This window comes from Rhynchophorus ferrugineus, unplaced genomic scaffold (genome assembly GCF_030347505.1).
Source record: "Rhynchophorus ferrugineus isolate W39M unplaced genomic scaffold, kcgeb_rfMv2 rfM10, whole genome shotgun sequence".
NCBI classification, from domain to species: domain Eukaryota; kingdom Metazoa; phylum Arthropoda; class Insecta; order Coleoptera; family Curculionidae; genus Rhynchophorus; species Rhynchophorus ferrugineus.
In genome coordinates, this window is record NW_027472589.1 from 29,892,533 (window position 1) to 29,917,773 (window position 25,241).

At 31.7% G+C, this 25,241-nt stretch overlaps 1 protein-coding gene and 1 pseudogene across 2 annotated transcripts in view; one reads left to right on the forward strand and one right to left on the reverse strand.

The window, feature by feature from the left end:
- The first annotated feature begins 24 nt into the window (after nt 1-24).
- The window catches only part of Eg (eagle), a 142,858-nt gene continuing 117,641 nt past the window's right edge, over nt 25-25,241 (forward strand). The window contains exon 1 of one of the 2 annotated variants that reach the window (XM_076416461.1): nt 25-197. In XM_076416461.1, the coding sequence (XP_076272576.1) occupies nt 165-197 (33 nt within the window). In that variant the 5' untranslated portion in view covers nt 25-164. Of the gene's footprint in view, nt 202-25,241 lie in introns of both variants that reach the window. The other variant, XM_076416462.1, reaches the window with a different exon arrangement.
- LOC143203869 (uncharacterized) lies at nt 540-1,251 on the reverse strand (annotated as a pseudogene).

The window sequence follows — 25,241 nt, forward strand, 5'->3', positions numbered from 1 at the left end:
CAGTTGATTATGTGCGGTGCCATGAGATTATACTGAGTGATGCGCGATACCTGAACCGTTCGTAATGACGCGGTTCGTTTGGTGCTTTATCGTCGACGATCATTGACGGTTCCGATATCACTTTTTCTTTCTTTCCGTCGTCCGATCGAGTTGGATGTAATCAAATGGATTATGATGCCGCCGCTAACTTTGCGATTGTAGGTAATTTGGTGAACGATCATGATACTGTCACTATTATTTATTTATTTTTATTGATAACACGGGCCAAACTCCAATTCTTTAGGCCGTAATTAGACGAAAAAGTTTGCTTTTTTATTTAGGAAACCGTTTGAACGATATTTTTTAAAAACTGTGGTGTTAATTTTTAATTGAAAATGAAACCAGTTAAATGAACATTTTTATTAAGTTTTACTATCAAAATAACTTACAAAAAAGTAGAAAGTAATTTAAAAGTGCACGCTTTTACCTTTTCTTTCATGTTCATAGGTACTATCTCTTAATAAACTCCAAATATAGTCCTTCGATCATTTTCATTGTATTCATATATGTATAACATCATTGAGCAAATTCCACTGTTTTAGGCGAGAGCCTAAGAGCTCTGCTTTACTTTTCGGCAAATTTAAATCTCGAATTAGATCATTAAAATCTTCTGTAGTAATAAGATGGTGTTTTGGTTGTTCTGGTGTAGGTAAAAACTCCTTATCGGAATTACTTTTATGACAACTAAGAGATGAGCTACTTTTCCGCGACAATTTTTTCGGTGGCTCGGGTACTGGTCGTGTCAGATCATGTGCGACTGGAGCCGAAGAGGATTCCAGATCAGGATATTCGATAGGTTTTGCATTTTTACTTCTAGGTCTCTTACTCGGATTCACAATGCAAAAGTAGCAGTTGTTAACGTGATCTTTTGGTTCTCGCCAGATTCTTGGTGTTGCAAATTTCATTGGCCTTTTCTCGCCTCGATACCAACCTAAAATATAGAAATAGAATTTAATGTGTCTATTATATTTAATTCACCGTTTAATTAAAATTTGCTGATTACCTTCCAAACATATTTTACAATTATTACAAGCAACATGTGCATCTCATGTCTTGTCTTGATTCCGAACAGGACAGTTAAAATATGCTTCGTGAGCTTCACAGAGCACGTGAAATGTATTTAATTCGTATTTTAAATCTCGAACTTTAATAAATTGCCAACATATATAATAAAATGTAATCAGTATGATATTTACACTTTCGCGACGACATTTTAAGGTATTCTAGATTTGTACAAAACACCTGATTGTTGTTTATCACTCTAGTGTTATCTATCAGCGCTGTGTGAACGTTTAAACCTCACTGATAACGAGGTATTTTTAAATGTATTAAAAATAATTAAAATTTATAAAAAAATCGAATATGAGTATTATTACTACAATTATTACAAAAGCAAACTTTATACCAAAAAAGGTATTTTCTTTTCGTCTTTGTTCACAACTAAGCGGAAAATCATAAAATAAACATTAGGACAAAGAACGAACATTTCTTCGTAGAGTCGTATAATGGTCGTATTTATTTATTTATTATGCTATCCAGTAAACTAACACTAATAAGCTATTTGTTACTGTTATCAAAAATTACAAAGTATTCTGCAATAGACACTTAGCATGTATGTCACTGGTTTTACTGAGTACTGAATTTTACTAATAACTTCACTGGACTAGATCAAATGGTTCTACTCCCTTTAACCCTCTGTCTAAGTCATCATTATCTCGGAGCTGGAGAACCTCAACATTGATGTGCTGATGAAGTTTCTGTTCACATATTTCACATAGTCCTTGATAACGTTATCGACAGTTTCTACATTGAGATAGTCATTTACGAATGTACCATAGAGCCTCAAAAGTAACTCGCAGTACCTTGTTTTGGTATCTTTATTTGATATTTCTATTGGTTCAACTGGTAAGGCCTCAGAATTGAACATCATAAGTCCACACCGGCTTCAAGATTTGTTGGTAGTAGAAGTTTATTAAATACTGACAGGGCTGAATATCTATCCAATAACCAGTGCATTTTTGTAACTCAGCTTGTGTTGTTTATATTTCTTCTTCAAATGTGGCTTCCACCTGAGTTTAACAAGATTCAGCTGTATTTCCAGACGGGATTATTTTTTGATTTATATATATATATATATATATATATATATATATATATATATATATATATATTGCCTTGTGCTTTATTATTTTGTTTGAATTAATTTAATGCGCCATTTTTCTCGCCGATAGCTGTTTGTAACTTTTCGGTTGATTTAGTGTTATTATCTCCAGTGGCTAGATTACAGTGTCATCCTCTATATAGCAACAACATTCCAATTCAATGTAGACAAGTTTCTTTTGTACAGCAAACGAAGGCTTGAAGAAGTTTTATCCTTTTCGATACAAGGTTTGTTTATAAATATATTTTATTAAATTCATGCCATAACAATCTTCTTAATAACAATTTAAATATTACCAATATTTGAAATAATTATAATCTTCAATACTCTTTAATTATTATTAATGACAATAAGACATCTTCACTAACAATCGTATATATATTTCTTCATTGAAAATATAAATATAGCAAATAAATATATAATAATTTAAATATAACCAAAATTCCAAATAATTATAGTTTTTAACAACCATCAAGAAAATTACAACGTCTTTCACAGTGCTGTGAATTTCTGATGAGCCATGATATATATTTAATATTGATAACATTAATTATATCGAATTTAAAAACAACCAATATTTCAAGTAATTATTACCTTTAATAATAATTATCAAATTTAGGACGTCTTTGAAAACAGTTGGGCTTTTTGATAACTGTTGCTTAACTGATAATATGTTATTAGTTTAAAAAAAAATTAAATACTCTTCATGCTTTTTAGAGATAATAAAGTAAATTTTGTTTCTTCCTATTAAAGATTTAGTTAAAATTTAAACAAAACCTCTATGTTCATATTTAATAATCATTGTATATTATTATTTAGTTTTGCTAATAATTTTTAGGTAAATAATTATGATTTTAAAATATTATAAAAAAGATTGCTTGTTTACAATCCTAAAAATCTATAACTATATTATAGCTAGTTCAGAAATCGATGTTATATTTCTTCACTAATAACGATTTAATTGTTTTAAATATAGCTTTAAATACGTGTGATATTTTTTTAAATATAAAATAGTCATAGATACATACAGAGTCAGGATATAAAAATCATCGTGGTCCGGTAGAGTGACTACACTGCGCTGGCTCGCGCGTCCCCTGTGTTAGAAATATTTAAATATTCGCAGTATTGCTTGGGATGTCATGAGTAGGGCTGTGTCTTATCTACAACCAAACTTCTGATATCGGCATAGTGTTAGTCTTCGAAGCGTAAAATATACTCTGTATTAGTTATTAAAATAAAGGGTAATGTTCATAAGTTTTATATTAAGCTATATATACATACATATGTATATAAGAACATGACCTTAAATTACGAAACATTTAGAGGAGGTGAAAAGAAAATACAGCATAATACTAAATGTTTATATTATATTCATCTAAAATTTAATATTACTTTTAAATTATAAATTAGAGGATATAAAACAATGAACTTTAACTATGTCATAAACCATTTGCGAAATCACCACATATTTGAATATACAATACTAGAAATCTATAAAAAAAATTCATAATATATAAATAAAATTAACAACTTTCTTGTAGACACAGTCCTTTATATTTCTCACGCTAATTACTAATTAATTACAATACAATAAAAGTTGCAATAGAAAATTTCCAATAATCACCACCATAATTAATGAAATCAAGGACTCAAGTACCTAAAAACAATATATATATATATATATATATATATATATATATATATATATATATATATATATATATATATATATATATTTGATATATATATTTATTATGAGTTATCTTTCAATTATTTTCTATTATCTTTTTGTTATCAACAAATCATACAGCTGTAGCAAGTACAATCCTTTTCTAAATAACTACTTTTTCAGGACTAATGGTTGCAATATTTTCCGGCACTTCTGAAAAGCGTATAAACTGGACGATTAATTGAAATTACTTAAATTAAAAAAGAATTAATTATTAAATTACTATAATTCCCCATTACCTTGTCAAAATTCAATTGTCGAATATTATTCCGGGATTCATATTGGATACTTGTATTTGCTTCAATATTGAGTCTTACTTGACTTATCGTACACTACCTAAAATTCATCCGTAAGATAATAATCATATCGATAGTTTTATGGAAAATACTACCTTGATGATAACTTCTTATATAGTGATATATAAGCTTCTTGACTTCCTGTTTTCTAAGAAATTCTTTAAGCAATATATATATTTTTTTATCATCCTGTGGCTTGTTTCAAGCCTTACAAATCCAAAATATAGATTAGATTGTTTAACATCTGTATTATGGATCCGATAAAGATGTTGCCGAAATTCAGTATGTATGGATCAAGAAATCACTAAATTGGAGACACAGAGAAGGCAGATGATCCCTCCTGTTATCGGCTTTGGTTGAGCAGCAAGCTCATGGTGAAACCTGTGGCTTCCTTCAAGCCTTACAAATCCTTAAAATATAAATTAGATTGTTTAACATCTGTATTATGGATCCGACAAAGATGTTGCCGAAATTCAGTATGTATGGATCAAGAAATCACTAAATTGGAGACACAGAGAAGGCAGATGATTCTTCCTGTTATCGGCTTTAGTTGAGCAGCAAGCTCATGGTGAAATCTTTCTTTCTCTTGCTACCAAGTATGTCTTTTACAAACTTGATATATTAATTTACTTTCACTGCAAAATTTAAGTCATTTAATTAATTTATCCTATTTGTAACAACTGAAACTAAACCTACCTTTGACTCTTCATATTTGTAATCCTGCTATAACGCTGAAATGTTAAACTAAAAGGTCTTCTTTTTAAGTAAAAAGGAACATCACAACATAACTTTAAAAATGCCATATCAAATACTTTAATAGTTAAACAAATAAATGCCCAACGTTTAATCAAAGCAATACGGTACATCGCCATTTCTTTTGAGAAGCGCTTGGCTTGCAATACCATGCAGTGTTGCCAAGTCTAAGGGCAAGACTATTTATTGTACTAAATACTAAAAAAGCGTATCTACTCTATTATTTTTTTTCAAAACAAAATATGAAAGTTAATGTCAGAAAGTCTTGCTAAATATATTATTTTTCTATTATTTATCTAAGCGACATATGGAATAAAATGTAGCGACAAGTTGTGCATTGTGATAAAAGTTCAGCATCCATACATAATCTATGATTGTTATGAACAGGTAGTCAGAAGAGAAATTAGTAGATATGATATTAAATTATTATTAACAATGTTGCTAATCCTAAGGCACTATAATGAAATTGTGGCTAGTTGAGTAAGCGATGATATATTTCTTCACAAATAATGATTTAATTATTTTTAGATATAACTTCAAACACATTTTTTAAAGAAAATACAGAACATTAAGTTTGTTTCTCTTAAATTCAAGTTACAATGTAAATTAAAATGTTCATGTCCATATTAATAATCATTGCTATATCATTATTATTTAACATCGATTATAATTTATTTATTGGTAGATAATTATAATACACTATGTTGATATTGTAGCAAGCTGAGTAAGCGGTGCTATATATGTGCTATATATATTTAATGATGACTGATGTTTTTTGATACAATACAAAACATTAAATGTGTTTTTGTTAAAAATGTAGTTAAAATATAAATAAGAACACTGCGTGGTCATGACTAACATATATTTTATTAGAATGATATTGTAGGCAAATAACAATAGAGAAAGAAATACAGATCATTAAAATCAACTCAGTTAAAATATACTTAAAGCGGAATAATATTCATTCTTAATAACACGATTTAGTAAATAAGAGGAAAACAAGTTTTAGTTATTTGTAAACATAACTATTTAAATAAAACTAGTGCTGTTAACTATTTAAAAATACAAAACATATAATTTATTTTTATTTAAAACTTCATTAAACTAAATGTTCTTATTAAATTGTCATTTTAGTTTTGCTATTTCTTGCAGTTTATAATAAACATGACCATTTATTAATGATTATAAATTGCTATATTATTTTATTAGAATATATCTGTAAGATACATAATAAATATTTTTATAAAATATGTCTATTGATGAACGTTTGTATAAAGATCAAGGAAGAAGTTACTGGTTTAGAACAATAAATGCTGTAAGGATTGGCTAGATTTATATTTATATGTATGAATTTAAATGAAGTAGTTATAAGTCGTCTTCGTATAATTGATGACATTCTGTGTTATATATAAACGTTAATTAGTGAACATACATTAGAATAAAATGTATTAAAATATTTCTGAAATATGAATTATTTGATTATTTGAATTGTAGTGATAATGTATTAGTCTATCAAAAATGTCTATCAACATTTATATGAAGATTGACATTGGGACTATTTCTTCGTGCAGATAATTCATAAAGAAACACACAGTTTTTTTTGTAATTAAAAAAAAACGATTCGAATTCTAAATAAAAAGTTTTGATGTCTCGATTTATGTTTAGATCTCCAGACAATGTACTCCACTACCCATTATTTTGATCGACACCTACATATTGATACGTTTCTATGTTTCCTTTTAGATGTTATTACTAGATTGTTTGAAATTTATTACGATATTATTGAAACAAAGCGACATTTTCCGAAAAGTGCAGCGATAAATTGTGCTTAAGTTCAGTATTTATATATAATATAATGTATGGTTTTAAATAAAAAGAACTATGTCTTTTATGGGCGTACATTTATTCAGCGACATCAACAGTCAGTCAGACAAGAAACCTCAGTTGTAATTGAGAGCTGAAAATATATTTTGCGTTCAGTATGTTCAGTATTTATATATAATGTAATGTACGGTTTTAAATAAAAAGAACTATGTCTTTTATAGGCGTATATTTATTCAGAGACATCAACAGTCAGTCAGACAAGAAACCTCAGTTGTAATTGAGAGCTGAAAATATTTTTTGCGTTCAGTATGTTTAGTATTTATATATAATATAATGTACGGTTTTAAATAAAAAGAACTATGTCTTTTATGGGCGTATATTTATTCAGAGACATCAATAGTCAGTCAGACAAGAAACCTCAGTTGTAATTGAGAGCTGAAAATATTTTTTGCGTTCAGTATGTCCAGTATTTATATATAATATAATGTACGGTTTGAAATAAAAAGAACTATGTCTTTTATAGGCGTATATTTATTAAGAGACATCAATAGTCAGTCAGACAAGAAACCTCAGTTGTAATTTAGAGCTGAAAATATTTGTTTTTTTTAAATTTATATTGGCATATATTTATATAAACGTAAACCATTATTACAACTGTATTTTTGAATATAACACTTCTGCAATATCATTCATCATCTTCGCTCGTCTGGCACAATGGCCGTTGATCGAAAAGTCCCACTCGTGGTCGAAATCTCGCGTTTTATTTCGCTCCTCGTTATCTCCGCACTCATTATAAGGTCGGGGGCACGTAATTATATCAGGTTCCATCGATAGCAGCGCCCGTCGCGGATGTGCACGCTCATTGTTTTTAATTGGTAAAATTTTTCAGTTGGGATACGCGCCGAAGGAAAAACAACCGAAAAAAGCGCGCGTTCCGTGTCAAGTGTGTTGATTCGAGTAATGTATCCTTTACGCTTTCGCAATATGACGATTGCATTGCGATGCAATGTTTGTCTTGTATGCTAAACGAATAAAACGACGTCAATATTTTCAACTTTAAATTCGAACGGGGGTTACTCTTCTGACTGCCTGTTGATGTCTCCGGGTATAGTTAAAAAAACGCTCATAAAATAAATGTTTAAAAACATTCTTTCGCTACGCATGTTATTATGTTATTAAAAAATATTATTTAGATTAATAATAGATGGTGTTACTGTTTATTACATTACATCGTCGAATAGTGAACACAAATTTTTCAGAGTGTCGAAAATATTCGAGTAAATCATATTTGCGAGAAATTTTACTTCTTTACTTCAATTTGAATATTCTGCCCAATCGAAAACACTAATATGTAGAATATTATTTCAGTAAGTGATTCATTATAAAAAACATTTTATAATAAATATGACTATATCAGTCTAATAAACTTTATTATTGTCTATAAATACCCATAAATAAAATAATAGTTTTGATCATAATTCAGTTGGGTATCTTTGGATTAACCAGCGTAGTTATTTAATTTTGTGTGTGCTCGGTTTTTTGTTTAACTTGATGTGTCGCTGATTTTGCTTTTGAGAAATTAGGTGAGTTTATTTGTGTGATTTGGCTGCAATGCAAAATTGCTATAGAATTTATGGTTCTTTATTGGCAATGGGCAGATGTGTATCTTTTGCCATAAGGACTGTGTTGTTGGCAGATGATCCAACTACTATCTCTTTTGTTGTTGGGTTATCAGCAGTGTAAAGCACATACAGGGGTGATATCCAATACAGTACTTTGCAGAATTGCAGCTGATATAGGCTTATATATAGAGAATGTTCCTTGATATGAAGCTCTAAATTTCAATAGTTTTTTTTTTTGATAACATGTTTATTTGATATGTTTAGTACAATCTTAATTATAAATTATTTTATTACTACATTTCATTTGTACTTTGATTAATTCACAAGCAAGACGAGTGCAAGTTAAATACACCAATATGTATTCCTATTCCTGTAAATACACTAAAGGTATACACTTTATATAAGATGGTTTGGCTTGCTTCAATCTTCTGATTTCCTTTGCGTTGTCCAGTAGTTGTATTGCTTAAACATTAGTATGATTTAATAATCTTCTTTCGTGTTTTAAGGAGAAATCTTGGATAACTTCGCAAATCCATTTGATTTCCAGGTTATCGTGCAATTCTTCGTTGGTTACGTAGCGATAGGCATTAGCAATCAATCGAAGGACTTTGTTTTGACAGCGTTGGATGACTAGTTGGTTTGAATTTTTAGTGCAACCCCATATTTGCACCACATAGGTCCAAATTGGCTTTATGACTGTCTGATAAATCAATTTCTTTGATTTTAGATCAAGTTGGGAGTATTTTCTGACTAACCAGTATAGTTGCTTTATTTTGGTTCTAATATTTTTTGATTTTTGTGATGTATTTAGCTGATTCTGCTTGAGGAATTGAGCATCCATTGAGTGATATAATTAAGTTTTTATTATTTCGCCGCAATGCGAAATTAACACGAACAGATTTGGAGCTATTAAGTTGAATTTTCCAATCTTTAATCCATTTGTAGATTTTGTTGACTGTCGCTTTACATACTTTTTCTACTTCCCTAGGTAGAGATATGTTATTTTCCATAATAATACTTTGAATAGTTGTACGGTAAGACTTTACACATCTTGCTCCTCATTAGACAAATGTCAGCGTTTATATCATTCAATGATAAATAACAGTATAACAATATTTTAGCGGTGTTTTAAAACTTTTAAATTACGATATAATGTGTTATAGGTAAGCTTTCAAAAACCTTATGCTATGAAAGGAAGCTATGTTTTGCTATGGAAGCTTGAAATAAAACACGGCTGAAGCTTATGACGGTTCGCCATAAAAATGCTTCAATGATGATTGGGAAGCATGGTGAATTATTTCATGAATAAATGTAAGTTGAAAAGTTGGTCTAGAAATACAGCTGTACTTGGCTAAAATAATTTTAAAATTGTTTTTGAAATGTATTTTATTATTGCTTACATTGTTACTAGTTGTTTCCGACTAACTTACAGTTCCTTTTTACAATAACTAAATCTAGTTACTTATCTAGGAGGACCCATCGGCCCTATTTTAATCTCTGGTGTAATAATGTTTACGTATTACTGTTTTGGTGTAAGTAATAAGTCCTGTAGTATCTGGATGCACCTACTAAACTCGTAATGTATTTATATTACTCTCTGTGGAACATCCCCATAATTAACTTCCATATGTCCATTTCCATTTCCATTTCCATTCATATGTCTTTCTATTTGATTGTTTAATAGTAATTTATTATGTACTGATAATTGTGATTTTCTTCCATTCAAGTAGTACATTTTCCAATATTTTAAATACAATTCTTCATGTTCTTTCTTCATGTTCCTTCTAGCGAAGTTTTGCATCAAATTTCATTTCAAGATACTTGATGGAATTATTTATTGTTATTGGTAATTGTGCGGTTTTAATACGTGAACTGTACATGCACAGATTTACTTTCGTTAATTTCTGTTTACCAGGTTTGGGTCCAATTATTTATATTGCCACTGGTCTGTTGCTATTTTCATGTTGTTTCGTCGCTATGTCTCCGATAATAAGAATTGCAATGTCATCAGCAAATATAGCCATCGTGATATTTTCCATTTGTGGTATATCACATATCACTACATAGTATAAAACAAAGTCGCCTTTTCTGTCCCTATATCCCTATGTGCGCTTAAATCTTTAAAACTACGCAACGGATTTTGATGCGGTTTTTTTCAATAGATAGAGTGATTCAAGAGGAAGGTTTATATGTATAATACATGCATAATATACTAAGGCAACATTGCTAATTTTAGAGGTTTCTAAAGTGATGTCGTAAATTAACCTATTTTTTTAGGCTTATTTAGCAATTAGCAAAAACGCTGCCTAACCCTACGAGTTAGATCAAATTAATGTACTACAGTATTGTACACCATAAAAAGGTCTACAAAAAAGTCCGCGATGGTATATGTTTATCTTTTAGGGATAACCCACATTAACCATTTTTATTGTTTACTTTTTACGTGAGAAAATGGCTTATTTACGAAGCTATTTTAAGCAATACGGCATTAATCCTTATCGAATTAAGTACCTTAAATACAGTGTGCAATTAATATAGATCAATATGGTTCCTTACAGCATGTAAATTAAACAGATATTTTCGGAGATATTACAAATTTAAAATTTGCGTTTAAAAATGTGTAATGTAATAAAAATTTTATGAATTTAGATATGCCAAAGATAGCAGGAAATCTTCATAGTAAGTATAGGGGAAGAGGAATTGTTTTACTCCAAATTTAATGCGTGCAGGCCAAGGGCAGTAATGAATGAACCAAAAATACTGGATCGATTTTAATCATGTTTTCATTGAGTGACATAGGCATATATATTTTATGCCCGTGCAAAGTCGGAGCGGGCCGCTATGTTTTTATATACAACGTTCATATTTTTTCTGTAGTGTATTTAATTTAGTATCAGCATTGCACCCGTGCGAAGCCGGGGCGGGTCGCTAGTGTAGAATAAGTAAAGAATTGCTCTCAATGCACTTCCTTGTGATACACCTGCTTTAGCTTCTTTTATTATAAAGTAGAGTTTCTCTTACTTGACTCTAAACTTTCTGGTCCTAATGTAAGTTGATAATAGATCAGCGTGTTGTTTCCGTAACACTTTCTGTAACGTTTCTGGGATGTAAAGAGGAAACAATATCATGGAGCATGTTACGAAAACATATAATAAGGAACTAGAAACACCTGCGGATGTCTATGAATAACTTGTTCGGATTTCAGCATGGAACCAACAGTTGTTGCTAGAGTTGTCGTTAAATTTAACTGATGAAGAAGGAAGCCGCCGGCATCAGCCTCGGAAACAATAGGCCATAGTTTTAGCACGCGAAAAATCTTTAATTATGGAGAGACGGCCATCTTCGTGGTAAACGAAGACGTTTTAGTACCGTGCCGGGCCTGTTAGAGAGATTCGTTATTTTCCATTGCAGATTGCCGTCTTCTTGAATGATTATGACGCGTTCGGCGGTTAGATATTTGTGAAACACACGGTTATGCAACGAGCCAACAACAAAACAACGTAGCGGCAACGACCATACGCGTTTATATAATTGAATAATCTTTCCATTATACATAATATTAAATATTGTAAATGGAAACGTACATTTTATTTGCCGTAGTGGTTGAAGAAAGAAAACAACATGTGAGTTGTTAAGGAAAGAAAACAATGTTGCAAACGAAATCTTCTTGATGTAAATTAATGTACAAAGTCGAGTTTGTTTATTTAAATGAATAATATTAAAATATATACAATTAAAGATGTTAAATTGATACGTAATGATGAAAGAATTATGAATTGGATGGAAATGACTTACTAAATCATCTGTCTGGTAGGATAATACCGATTCCCTCATCGGGTCTAACTGATGATCCAACATGACATATAAGAATACTGTTCTTGATTCTTGACTTGCATTCTTATTACCTTTCCTCTCTTCTTAATTCTGATTAAATCTTGACTCTCTGGACTATTTCTTACGTTCTTTGACTATAATTCTTTTACTCTTTTAATTATTTTATTCTCGCCAATTTTGTATTCGCTACATTCTTCATATCTCATTCTCATTGATGCACCGCGTTCAGTAACTCGGCAGTGAATGCTAAAGTGAATAGTAAGTATTAAAATATATACAATTAGAGATGTTAAATTGATACGTAATGATGAAAGAATTATGAATTGGATGGAAATGACTTACTAAATCATCTGTCTGGTTTAGGATTATACCGATTCCCTCATCGGGCCCAACTGATGATCCAACATGACATATAAGAATTCTACTGTTCTTGATTCTTGACTTGCATTCTTATTACCTTTCCTCTCTTCTTAATTCTGATTAAATCTTGACTCTCTGGACTATTTCTTACGTTCTTTGACTATAATTCTTTTACTCTTTTAATTATTTTATTCTCGCCAATTTTGTATTCGCTACATTCTTCATATCTCATTCTCATTGATGCACCGCGTTCAGTAACTCGGCAGTGAATGCTAAAGTGAATAGTAAGTATTAAAATATATACAATTAGAGATGTTAAATTGATACGTAATGATGAAAGAATTATGAATTGGATGGAAATGACTTACTAAATCATCTGTCTGGTTTAGGATTATACCGATTCCCTCATCGGGCCCAACTGATGATCCAACATGACATATAAGAATTCTACTGTTCTTGATTCTTGACTTGCATTCTTATTACCTTTCCTCTCTTCTTAATTCTGATTAAATCTTGACTCTCTGGACTATTTCTTACGTTCTTTGACTATAATTCTTTTACTCTTTTAATTATTTTATTCTCGCCAATTTTGTATTCGCTACATTCTTCATATCTCATTCTCATTGATGCACCGCGTTCAGTAACTCGGCAGTGAATGCTAAAGTGAATAGTAAGTATTAAAATATATACAATTAGAGATGTTAAATTGATACGTAATGATGAAAGAATTATGAATTGGATGGAAATGACTTACTAAATCATCTGTCTGGTAGGATAATACTGATTCCCTCATCGGGTCTAACTGATGATCCAACATGACATATAAGAATTCTACTGTTCTTGATTCTTGACTTGCATTCTTAGTACCTTTTCTCTCTTATTAATCCTGATTAAATCTTGACTCTCTGGACTATTTCTTACGTTCTTTGACTATAACTCTTTTACTTTTTAATTATGTTATTCTCGCCAATCTTGTATTCGCTACATTCTTCATATCTTATTCTCATTCTTAATGCACCGTGTTCAGTAACTCGGTAGTGAATACTAAAGTGAGTAGTAACTTACTAACTCATAATACAGTAATGAATTATAATATATTCCCGGCACCGTTGAATAACAGGCAGTAGCGGAATAATACAAAAATATGTAACAATTTTTGCTTGCAATAGTACCACATGTATACTTAGTTCTTAGTCTTTTTGGTTACTATCTGGTCCCTATCTGCATTAATATGAAGGCAGAGATTCGCGTGTTTTAAAATGATCTGTAGAAACACATGTTATAATTTTCTGTTTTAAAATCTGTTCTGGTATATATATTATTTCACTAATATTTGTTCGCACTATTATATTATAGTCTGGCTCAACTTGAGTGACACCTGTTAGAGAAAGATAACGAGCTTTGGTCCATTAAGAGACACTCCTTCTCTTCTGCTATATCTTTAGGAGACTGTTGATTGGACATTGCCGGATGTTCAGGACATTGTTTTCTCTTGTCCCATTATGAGGATCATGTTTGTTTGAATCTATGATGCATGCAATCATTATCATTTGTTCCAAAATCTATTTGAAAACACACTATATTTGTACTTACTTCTAATTCTTTTTGAATATTCTAATGTGGACTGAACAATTGCTGTTTCCAAACAGTAACTATATTTTCATTTTTGATTGGTTAAGCTAAAGGATCTGTGAATATTCTTTAATGAAAGACTTACTAGTTAAATTATCATTTTACTTTAAATGCTATAAAAATGATATCGTAAAAATGTCATTACTTATGGACAGCTAGTTAAACCCTTACTGATATTGGGTATATATTGAGTATTAAATGGGTAAATAAAAGTATGGATTTCTGATGTTCTGTATACAATTAAGTCACCTTTATTCTTTCAAATAGGGATGGCATAATGACTAAAATATTAATTATTAAAAAATAGATCTGTCCATGTTAATTTTGAGTTGCGGCGAAATGACAAAAACCTAATTATATCTGTCGATATTTTTCGGCTAGTAATTGATATTCTGGGATTACTTGAACAAACAGCTTTATTTAATACACCTATCTAAACAGTTGAAGACTCTATATAAAAGAACTAAAGAATTAATCTATATACAATTTATTATTGCAACATTTTATTATTGTACTTATTTAAGATTATTGTAACACAGATTCTTTCCTTTAACTAAAGAAGAAATATTGCCCGATTCCTCAAGCAGAATCAGCAAATACCTCGGCATGTATCTGGATAGTAGGTTAAATTGGAAACATTATGCTAGACAAAAAGCAGAGCAGATCAGACTCAAAGTAAAGCAACTGCACTAGTTAGTCGGAAGATACTCTCAACTTGACTTAAAATTAAAAAAGATTGGTATATCAATCAATCATAAAGCCAATTTGGACCTATGGGGTACAAATATGGGGTTGCACTAAAACAGCAAATCAACCAGTAAACTTAATAATTAATAGATTAATTACCAAAACTTATTGCTACGTAACCAACGAAGAGCTGCACGATGACCTCGAAATCAAATGGATATACGAGATGATCCAAGATCTCCCATTAAAAAATGAAATAAGGTTGTTAAATTACACAGACGTTGAATCAATACAGCTACTGGACAACACGCTGGAAATTAGAAAATTGAAGCGAACCAAATCACACGAACTTGTACTTAGACACTGTAATTGAGTGAATTCTTAACGTTAGCTCAAGTAGCTTAATTTTATTTTAATTTGGGAAATACGTATTGATGTATTAATCTCGTACTCGTCTTGCTTGTCTATTAATGAAAGTATAGTAGTAATAAATTAATTTGTAAATGAAGATTCTACTGAACATATTTAATCCAAATTTCCTATTAAAATATAATACTGTGAGTCTCAATTTATTGATGAATCAATATCAATTATTGATGATTTATTGATCAATTGATGAACGGTTTTCCGGGTTGTCTGGACACAACATATCAAAACTTAGCACTGTTTATCTCTGTCTTAATCCAGGTACATCTCATAGAGTCCCCGTATTTTTTGATTAATAACCTACTAATTAATTAATATATTAAGATTATTCCAAGCCTTTTAACCGTTCATAATATAATACAAACTAAATATCGCAGAGTCGTGATTAATTTTCATAAAAACTTAACAAACAAAAAAGCAGATTCGTTTCACCTCCCATATATATAACACATTTACGATTTCGAAAGTTCCAACGGATAGTGTTTCACCGAGTTTAGATTCAATGATTAATCGCTTGATGAATATATAATTAAAATTTATTTTCCCCGTTAATAAATGATGCTCTAATGCTTTTTTTTTGGTGAGATCGTTATTTATGAGCATTTTTCAGTTAAATAAACGGATAATATCACCGTTTTATTTCAGATTTCATTCATGGCGTCTAGAATAAGCGTCTGCGGGATAGTGTTTCACTAAGCTTGAATAGTTAATTTAAATTATGGTCTTGAGATTTCGAGATATCGTTGGAAATATTACTGTTTAGGTATTATTTAGTTTTTTTGTTTATTAAAATCGTTTAGTTCATATTCAAAACAGTTTGATATATTAGGATTGGCAATTAATCGTAAAGAATTTCTAATAATTAGCTAGCGTTGTAATAGATAGGTAATCAAATAATAAATAAATAATATAGGACTACATATAGGGTAAAAAATAGAGAATAAATAGAAATATTGGTAGGGGCTTTTGCAGCTGAAGTAATAATAACTACTGAAAGAATTGGGTATCTGCAAAACATCTTCAATAACTAGAAATAATGCTAAGATAATTTGGAATGATAATAAATAAAAGAAAAACGAGAGTTATGCAGATAGGAGAGCAAGAAGTAATAAATATACAAACTGAGGATGTAAAAATAGAACAAGTAAAGGTTTAAGATGTCAGGAAATTAAATGTATGAAAAAAATTGGAAAACAATGAATAGATACTTTGCTATAAATAGCAAATTTAAACTTATAAAAAAACATACTAATAAAAAATAAATATCAATCAAAACTAAAAGGGAACCGAACAGGGTAGTTTACAGAGCAATCCCAATTTGGGGCTGAGTGACGTGGGTATTGTCAAAGAGAGATAAAAGTGAGATACAAGCATCAGAATACTACAAGAAACAAGATAAGGTAAAACTGAGATGGATATGATGAGAAGCAAATAAATCAAAACAGACCTCAATATCAAATCGATGGAAGAATACATAAAAAGGAGACAATTCAATTGGTGAGAACAGTTCAGTGTACTTTCAATACTACATACAGCAAGACGGTTAAAAAGAATACGGGAACCAAGAACAGAGAGGGGAAAGCGAATCTGGGATGAATGTACCAGAGAACAATCAGAAAAAAGGAAAAAACCCCAGCCGAAGCCAGATTGAATTTGGTCAAAGATGCTGTTACCAATGGCCAACTAAATATATTATTTCACTAATATTTGTTCCCACTATTATATGATAGTCTGACTCAACTTGAATTCTTCTCTTCTGCTATATCTTTAGGAGATTGTTGATTGGACATTGCCGGATGTTCAGGACATTGTTTTCTCTTGTCCCATTATGAGGATCATGTTTGTTTGAATCTATGATGCATGCAATCATTATCATTTATTCTATATTATATCTTTTATTTCTTATATCTATTTGTATTATCGGATGATTGTCGATTGGACTTCGGAGTGAAATGATGAAGTCATGTTTTATCCATTGTCACATTGTTGTTCACACGTTGTTTTTGGTCAAAAGTGAGCTCGCGTGGCATCCTATTTGCACAGAGCTCATTCATACCCAAATATTCGTGAATGATATGATGTACACGTTCGGTTGATATCTCTGGAGTGTCTGCTATTTCATTCAATTTCAATTTACGGTCATCCAAAATCATTTTGTGGATTTTTTAAATGTTTTCGTCGGTAACAATCTCTTTGGGGCGTCCACTGCGTTCACCATCTTCGTGGCTCATTTCTCCACGTCTAAACTTAGCAATAACTTGATGGTTGATTTTCCTGGGACAGTGTCCGGAAAGTCGGCATCCAGCCGAGTTTTTGCTTCAAATGTATTTTTTCACTTCAAAAAGCAATATTTTATCAACATGCGAAATTTTTATACAATTTTTTCATAATAACAAAATGCTATAATTCACAAATTAATGATCCAACAATTGTCAAATTTATACACGCATCTCTTAAGGATTAGGGCTAACTAAAAATATATGGATTTAATTATAGTAGCGCCATCTATGTGCCAGGCCGGGGACTTTTCATTTTACCTGTTACAATACAGTGGTCCAACGATACTACCCGCATAGATGGATATTAAATCTGAATATTCGTCACCGTATTTTATTTTAAAACTAAAACTAAATTTAAATAAGTAATTTGTTTGTAATGTGGGAAATACATAGTGATGTATTAGTCCTGTAGTCGCCTTGCTTGCGTATTAAGGCAAGTACAACTAAACAGTAGTAATAAATTAATTTGTAAATTAAAATTGTACTAATCATATCTAATGAAAGAAGTAGTTATTTAAAAATAAATATATTCTAGGCCATCGTTAAGCATTATCATATTCTTCTAAAATAATTAATTTGCTTCATCCGTAATTTTCCTCAAATTATTTATTTATTTAGTTCAGAACTGGGACAAAGGCAGACTACAGACTTACAGACTATACGGCTAGATAAAATTGGTTTTTTGAATTATCTAAGTCTGCGTAGCCTCTTTAGTAAAATTCCTTTGTGGCGCGCATAAAAAATAAACGACAGCCTAATGTTATTAGCCATCGGCGGTGACAAAAGCAGATAATCAGAAGATCGCGAACCGGCCAGAAGAAGAGGCAGAAGAAACGGGGAGAGGAGGAGAAAAAACCGACGCCGACTAGGAACTGGACTAGGAGAGCGCCAAAATCGGACTACAAAGCACGAGAGAAGAATCGCAACAATAAAAAAAGGCATCAGCGCGGTCGGTCCCATAGACTTTTATTACCGATCGGCATCCGGCTCGCATACCGTCGCTCGAGCATCGGCGTCATTTGATTCTAGTTTAAGTCAAAACGTGTCCGTAACTGCCCATTGATTATGGTACTAAATACGACTGAAAAAGGCCGGCGTTTATGGTAAATAAAATAGAGCCAGTCGGTACGGGCAACGTCAAATCGGGAGCCGCAAAAGGCCGCGGAGATGATCCGCGACATTCTGGAGCAGGTGTGTGTCGTCACCGTGATTTCGATCGTCGTCGTCGTTGTTGTTGTTGTTGTCGCCGCGTCCGACCAGTTGCGGTCGTTTGATGCGGCGGAATTTATTAATGGCCGAGGCATTTTGCAAATGTCCGAGGTCGGCTAACGAGTTTATTAAGTGTGTGAAGTTTCCTCACTGGTCGAAATATTGTGACACCTTCGTTAAGAGAGACGAGCGAGCGGCATCATCTTTAGTTCGTTTTATGTAAAACGCTTCTAAATATCAACCCGAACCCATAGAATATCCATTAGCTATACCAGTTTATGTTTTACCAGAAAAGTTCGAATTTCCAAGTATTTAAATCCTAAATTAAAAGGGTTTAAGACACAAATTATTAATATACATTAAAAAAAAACAAAGAAAAACGAGGCAACTTGATTAACAGCGATACAAAACAATGCTGCGGGTTTTTATGTATTAGAAAACAGAGCAAACCTATCTCACTCGCTCACCATTCGGATAGTTTTGTAGTAGTTTATTAAGAGTGTGTAGTTTCCTCACCCCATTAGATCCTTTGAATCTCCATTAGATCTACCAATTTACGTTTTATCAGGAAAGTTAAAATTTACAAGTATTTAAATCCTAAATTAAAAGGGTTTAAGATACAAAAATTATGAATATACATTAAAAAAACAAAGAAAGACGAGGCAACTTGATTAACAGTGATACCAAACAACGCTGAGGGTTTTTATGTATTAGAAAACAGACCAAACCCATCTCACTCGCTCACCATTCGGGTAGTTTTGTATTAGTTTATTAAGTGTGTGTAGTTTCCTCACTCCACTAGATCCTTTGAATCTCCATTAGATCTACCAATTTACGTTCTACCAGGAAAGTTCAAATTTCCAAGTATTTAGATCCTAAATTAAAAGGGCTTAAGACACAAAAATTATTAATATACATTAAAAAAACAAAGAAAGATGAGATAACTTGATTAACAGCGATACAAAACAACGCTGAGGGTTTTTATGTATTAGAAAACAGACCAAACCCATCTAACTCGCTCACCATTCGGGTAGTTTTGTATTAGTTTATTAAGTGTGTGTAGTTTCCTCACTCCACTAGATCCTTTGAATCTCCATTAGATCTACCAATTTACGTTTTATCAGGAAAGTTCAAATTTACAAGTATTTAAGTCCTAAATTAAAAGGGTTTAAGACACAAAAATTATGAATATACATAAAAAAAACAAAGAAAGACGAGGCAACTTGATTAACAGCGATACCAAACAACGCTGAGGGTTTTTATGTATTAGAAAACAGACCAAACCTATCTCACTCGCTCACCATTCGGATAGTTTTGTAGTAGTTTATTAAGTGTGTGTAGTTTCCTCACTCCACTAGATCCTTTGAATCTCCATTAGATCTACCAATTTACGTTTTACCAGGAAAGTTCAAATTTACAAGTATTTAAATTGTAAATTAAAAGGGTTTCGAACATAAACATTATTAATTTACTTTAGAAAACTGAGGGTTTTTATGTATTAGAAAACAGACCAAACCCATCTAACTCGCTCACCATTCGGGTAGTTTTGTATTAGTTTATTAAGTGTGTGTAGTTTCCTCACTCCACTAGATCCTTTGAAATTAGATCTACCAATTTACGTTTTACCAGGAAAGTTCAAATTAAAAGGGTTTCGAACACAAACATTATTAATTTACTTTAGAAAACTGAGGGTTTTTATGTATTAGAAAACAGACCAATCCCTTCATAATGCATTATATTAGTTATTATTTAACACTTCATTCCTATAGAAAAGGACACAGAGATATACCATACGTGGTCGTTATTCCGTCTGTACAGTTCATAGTTGTTGTAAAATTGTTTTTGAGTATCGAGCTAGGAAACGGCTAAGAAACTGAGCTACTGTAATACTCCTTTGGTGGCTATTCACTCTGAACTACAGGCTTCTGTCAAAATTTCAGTCGACTGGGGTGTACCGAAAAGTCATTATCGGTTTTGTTTTCAAAAAAAAAAACCACATGATTTTCAAGAAAATCATGAAAAATGTATTTCTTCAAAGTATCGCCCATTTCATTCTATTCATCTTCCCCATCTTTCAGGCAATTTATAGTATTTATATATTTGCGTCATGCCAAAAAAAATGTGGTTATGCTTTGGGCAAAACTATTCATCAGCCATTTTCTGCTGCTCTGTATGTTTTGCTTTATGAGACGGCACGTTATCGTGCTGTGAAATAACTTTATCGTGTCTTCGGGCTTATTCTGAATGTTTTTCGATCAATGTATGGTTCATGTGTTATAAAAACCGGTCATGAATATCCGGTACACCTGGTATGTTAATTCACAGCAACTTCAGTACGTCTTTGGAAGCCTTACATCTTAAATTGCGGTGCTGGTCCACAGACTAGAAGTGTTTTTTGAAGAAGGGGTATTCCCTTATTGTAGTAGTTTATAGCATGAAATCTTTAAATACTTTCAATTTACGTTTTGTGACGTCTTGCGATACTTTTTCCCGAACTATACTTAACTACACCAACATAAATTACATAATAATACTAGACATAAATAATGTCCCATAGATTTATATTAGCTGAACCAAAAACTTATCAAGAAAAAGAAAACTACTTGAACTTGAATGCGTCAAAAGTTGTTAAAAGCAACCTGTAGCTTTTATATTGTTAATCTCTCAGCTCAGACGCCATATGTATGTTATTAGCGAAGAGTAGTCACTCCAACGCTTTAGAACTAGTCTTATAGACCTCAGAATTATTGAAAATTAGAAACACTAAAACACTAAAATTTTGAAAATCACATTTTTGCTTGTAACAGGTAATTGAAAAGTCCCCGGCTTACCATAGTAAAACATTTTTTTGAAAATTTTTTTTTATTCAACATAATTCCCTTCAAAGGTGATGCACTGATTATAGCGACCCTCTAACTTCTCGATACCATTTTTGTAGTACGATTTGTCGTTTGCTTCAAAATAGGCCTCAGTTTCGGCGATTACTTCTTCATTCGACTATTATTTTGTTCCCAGTGAGCATTATTTTGAGATCTGAGAACAGGAAATAGTCGCTGGGTTCCAGATTTGGAGAATAAGGTGTATGAGGAAGTAATTCGAATTCCTATTCATGGATTTTTGCAATCGTTTTCACTAACTTGTGACAGCACGTTCTTTTTCTTCAAATGCGGATGTTTTTCGGCGATTTTGTCCTTCAGACGGTCCAATAACGCTATGTAATAGTTCCTGTTGATGGCCTTTCCTTTTTCAAGGTAGCCAATGAAAATTATTTCATGCTCATCCCAAAATTCAGACGCCATAACCTTGCCAGCCGACTGTTGTGTTTTCCAAAGCCTTGGAGCAGATTTATCGCGTGCAGTCAACTCGGATGACCGTCAATTGGACTTCGGAGTGAAATAACACATATCAACGCATATAACATATAAAACGTCAAATACCAACGCAAGAACTCGGGTTTATTATGCTTGATCATCTTCAAACTCTGCTCTGAATCATCAAATAGTCGTTCTTTTTGGTCAAAAATGAGCTTGCGCGGCCCCACTTTGCACAGAGCTTCCTCATGCCCAAATATTCGTGAATGATATGATGTACACATTCAGTTGATATCTTTAGAGTGTCTGCTATTTCATTCAATTTTAATTTACGGCCATTCAAAATCGTTTTGTGATTTTTTAAAATGTTTTCGTCGGTAACAACCTCTTTTGGGCGTCCACTGCGTTCACCGTCTTCGGTGCTTATTTCACCACGTCTAAACTTAGCGTACCAATCCTTGATAGTTGATTTTCAGGGGCAGTGTCCGGAAACTCGGCACCAAACCAAGTTTTTGCTTCAACTGTATTTTTTACATTGATACATTGACAGATGTCAAGTTTATATAAGCATCTTTTGAGGGTTAGGGCTAACAAACATGTTAGCTAACATGTTAGAAACATATGGGTTTAATTATAGTAAAGCCATCTATGTGTCAGGCTGCGAACTTTTCAGTTGACCTGTTATATTTTAATATAACTGATGGTATAATTGATTATCTAACTGAAAGTTTAGGTTGTCTTTTTAAAAAAAAAGATGCTAAGATAAATTAAAATTATAATTAGTGAATCTAGTGGTAAAGGACGCTTTATTGTTCTTCTGTAATAAGATATATTATTACCAAATATATTAGATTAATGTAATAGTTATATGTTTCGTATCGACAAACAAAATTTTAAAATCGATGTACTGGGACAACACAAATTGGTACAATTTATCTAACGGTTGTATTATGTGTGTGGTAACATATAGACAACAAAACGAAGACAAACTTTTATATGTCTCGCGTTTTTTGATCAAAAAGCGAAAAAGGTGATTCAATTCATCAGTTCATGATGATGGTTCCACTCGGATCGGCCTTGGCATTCCTGGTAATGTCTTTTAGACGGTCTTTATGTAACATGTACGTGACTACAGTATCAAAAAATCGGAATTGATTATAATTGCCCATGCAGACGGTAATCATCTGTTGTAAATTTGTAATGTTGAAGCGCATCTTGATGTTACGAAATAAATAATTCAGGTACTGATTGCAACCTAAGCAGCTTATGGTAATAAGTGCCATAAAGTTAGACTAATTTAAAATGTACTTAATTTTATTGGTCCTTAGAAACAAATGTTGATTTAGAACATTACGTTTATGAACATTTAGAGCCTAATATATATTAATGTTATGTGTTACAAACAAGCACATACACTGAACTTGATTGAATTGGAAAATGAACTTATGATAATTTTAAGCTCCATTAAGCGATCTTCTGTATAAAATATTATCTTAGTTGTTGGTCCTATTCTAAATGTTATTTCAAAGTCTATATATATCCTATAACCAGATCAGATAGTGTTAGTCTTTTAAACTACTTTTTGTTTGATTCTTAGTCTTATTAGTGGGCAATAAGTATTTGTTATGTTTATATTATATATAAATGGCATGTAGAAAATCACTCATCATTAAGTGATCTCCTGTACAAAATACTATTTTAATTAATTAGTATTTTAAAGCTTATTCTGAAGTCTATATATGTCCAATAATCAGATCGGATGGTAATAGACGTTTTAGTCTACGCACTTCACTTCCACCTCGCATATTTAGCTGATTAGCGAGTACATTGGGATGCACTGATACATTTGCGAAGTACTTTACACAAACACGATGAATTACACTCGTTATTGGTTCTAGAAGAATATCGCGTTGTATCACACTGAAACATAGTAAGGAACATTGGCAATGGTACGTAACCCTTTATTTTGGAACCGTTATATGATGGATATATTCCGGTTGCTAGTGGTTCCCCATAATTGTGTTCCATACGACCAAATAGGCTTGAGTATAGTGTAATGATAACTTAGATTTGCGCCTGATAAGCCAATACATTTGGTAGAGTTTAAGTCCAAGTTTTTTCCGTTTTGTGAGTATGTGTTTCTTCCAAGTTAGGTATCGATCTAGATGTATACCAAGATATTTAACATCCTCTACTTGGGATAGTTGACAATTATTGATATTCACTTGTGGACATATTTCTACGCAGCATAAAAGTTATATGACTGGATTTTGTTTCGTTAGCTTCTACATGCCATCTTTTCAGTCACATTTGTACTTGATATAGGACTGCTTGTAGGTTCATTGATGCTATGGCTGGATCTTCATGAGAGGCTAAGACTACCGTGTCTGCGTATGATGCCGCAGCGGTTATTTTTGATGATCAGATGATGTACAGAAGATATAGTACTGGACCCAGTACGTTACCTTGCGGGACTCTTGAATAAATTGCCAGTAATTCGGTATGTTTATCGTCTTCTCTTAGTGTAAAATGGCAATCTGTGAGGCAATATTTTAGAAGCCCATAATCTGGATGAGAGAGATGTTTCTTTAATTTAACATGCAATCTCGTATGCCATACTTTATCAAAGTTAAAGGACTTAACAAAAATATTATGAATTACACTTCTTATGGGCTCCAGAGGCATATCGCGTTGTATTACTTCATTAGATACATAGTACGGAATATCGACAATGACACTGACAACACTTTGTATTAGAAGCATTGTATGATGGCTATATTAAACTTGCTAGCAGTACTCTATAGTTGTATTCCACATGAACAAACAATCTTAAATGTTAAATCATTTAGCATTATCCTTGTTATCTATTGATAATTTGGACTTATGTTTGGTACTGTATAAGTAAATATATTTGATATAGTTTAAGTCCAAATTGTTTTCGTGTATGTGCTTGTAAAGTATGTACTCGTATGTGTAAAAATCTAAGTTTGATTATTTTTTACTTATTAGTGACTTCCTTATTTATTTTTTGAAGTCGGTTAAATTTTTTCATATATTTTGTTTTTCTCCTTTAGTGTTA